The 1,758-nt window shown below is 73.7% G+C and overlaps 2 protein-coding genes across 2 annotated transcripts; one reads left to right on the plus strand and one right to left on the minus strand.

Moving 5' to 3' along the window:
- Positions 1-8: 8 nt before the first annotated feature.
- Positions 9-848, plus strand: AURANDRAFT_34011 (hypothetical protein; the record flags this gene model as incomplete). Its single annotated transcript, XM_009043555.1, has 1 exon — positions 9-848. A coding segment is annotated over one exon (840 nt), but the record flags the coding sequence as incomplete, so codon positions are not given.
- A 4-nt stretch (positions 849-852) lies between these two features.
- Positions 853-1,758, minus strand: AURANDRAFT_34010 (hypothetical protein; the record flags this gene model as incomplete). The annotated part of the gene is made up of 1 exon (XM_009043580.1): positions 853-1,758. A coding segment is annotated over one exon (906 nt), but the record flags the coding sequence as incomplete, so codon positions are not given.

Raw genomic sequence — 1,758 nt, forward strand, 5'->3', positions numbered from 1 at the left:
GCGCACCTGGGCAGCCCGTGGACCTGTGCGCGCGCTACTACGACGAGGGCGCCGACGAGATCTGCGTGCTCAACATCTGCGCGTTCAAAGGGGAGGCCGCGGGCGACCTGCCGCTGCTCGGCGTGCTGCGGGCGGCGTCCGAGCGCTGCTTCGTGCCCCTGACCATCGGCGGCGGCGTCCGCGACTACACGGCGCGGGACGGGAGCGCCGTGTCGGCGCTGGACGTCGCGTCGGCCTACTTCCGCGCGGGCGCGGACAAGGTCGGCGTCGGCAGCGACGCCGTCGCCGCGGCGCTGGCCTACTACGCCGGCGGCGACGGGTCGAAGACGTCGCTCAGGCGCATCGCCACCCAGTACGGCCGCCAGGCCGTCGTCGTGTCCATCGACCCGAAACGCGTCTGGCTCGCGGCCGGCGAGGCGCCGCCGGCGTTCCCGGGCCTCCCGGCGGCCGCCGTCGCGGACCACGCCAAGTTCCGGGGCCCCAACGGCGAGACGCGCTGCTGGTACCGCGCGACGACGGGCGGCGGGCGCAGGGACGCCGACCTCGACGTCGCCGCGCTCGCGGCCGCGGCGGAGGCGCTGGGCGCGGGCGAGTTCATGGTCAACTGCATCGACTGCGACGGCAAGGGCGACGGCTACGACCTCGAGCTCCTCAAGATCGTCAAGCGCTCCGTCGCCGTGCCCGTGATCGCGTCGAGCGGCGCCGGCGAGCCCGCGCACTTCGCGGAGGCGTTCGAACTCGCGCGCGCGGACGCCGCGCTCGCCGCGGGCATCTTCCACCGCCGGGAGGTCGCCATCGCCGCAGTCAAGGCCCACCTCAAGGGGCGCGGCATCCTCGTGCGCGACTAAGCAATTAGGGCGGGTTCGCGTCGGTGTAGAAGGGCTTCTCGCGCTGCCGCGTCGCCCACTTGGGGTCGACGTGGCCGCGCGGGTGGTCCATGGCGTGGGCCACGGGCGGCGGCGGCGCGTTGCCGAGGATGGCGTCGCTGAGCTTCTCGGCGACCATGATCGTCGGCGCGTTGAGGTTGCCGTTCGTGATGGACGGGAACAGCGACGCGTCGACGACCCGAAGCCCTTCCGCCCCGACCACGCGCCCCTCGGCGTCGCAGACGGCGCCGGCGTCGTCGCCCATGCGGCAGGTGCCGCAGGGGTGGTAGGCCGACTCGAGGTGCTCGCGGAGGTACGCGTCGATTTGCTCGTCCGTCGCGCACGACGCGCCCGGCGTCACCTCCTCGACGCCCTCGAGGTCCATGTGGCCGACGAGCTCGCGCGCGAGGCGCAGCGCCGCGCGGTAGTCCGTCCAGTCGTCGTCGTGGCTCATGTAGGCGAAGTCGACGGCCGGCGCGGTTTCCACGTCCGGCGACGCGGCCGCGACGGCGCCGCGCGCCTTGGACCGGTTGCAGCCCACGTGGAGCTGGAAGGAGTGGCCCGAGGCCGTGTGGGGCACCGTGACGCCGTCGTAGGACACGGCCACGGGCAGGAAGTGGAACTGGACGTCCGGGTACTCCTTGCCCGCCGCGGATCTCACGAAACCGCCGGCCTCGAAGTGGTTCGTCGCGCCGAGGCCGTCGCGCCGCAGGAGCCAGCGCAGGCCGATGAGGAGCTTGCGCCAGGGCGCGAGGTACGGCGCCAGCGACCCGCTCGCGACGGCGAACTGGAAGTAGAACTCGAGGTGGTCCTGGAGGTTCGAACCGACGCCGTCCGCCGCGACGACCACGTCGACGCCGAGGCTTTCCAGCAGGTCCGCGGGGCCGACGCC

The sequence above is a fragment of the Aureococcus anophagefferens genome (assembly GCF_000186865.1).
Source record: "Aureococcus anophagefferens unplaced genomic scaffold AURANscaffold_58, whole genome shotgun sequence".
Lineage (NCBI taxonomy): Eukaryota > Pelagophyceae > Pelagomonadales > Pelagomonadaceae > Aureococcus > Aureococcus anophagefferens.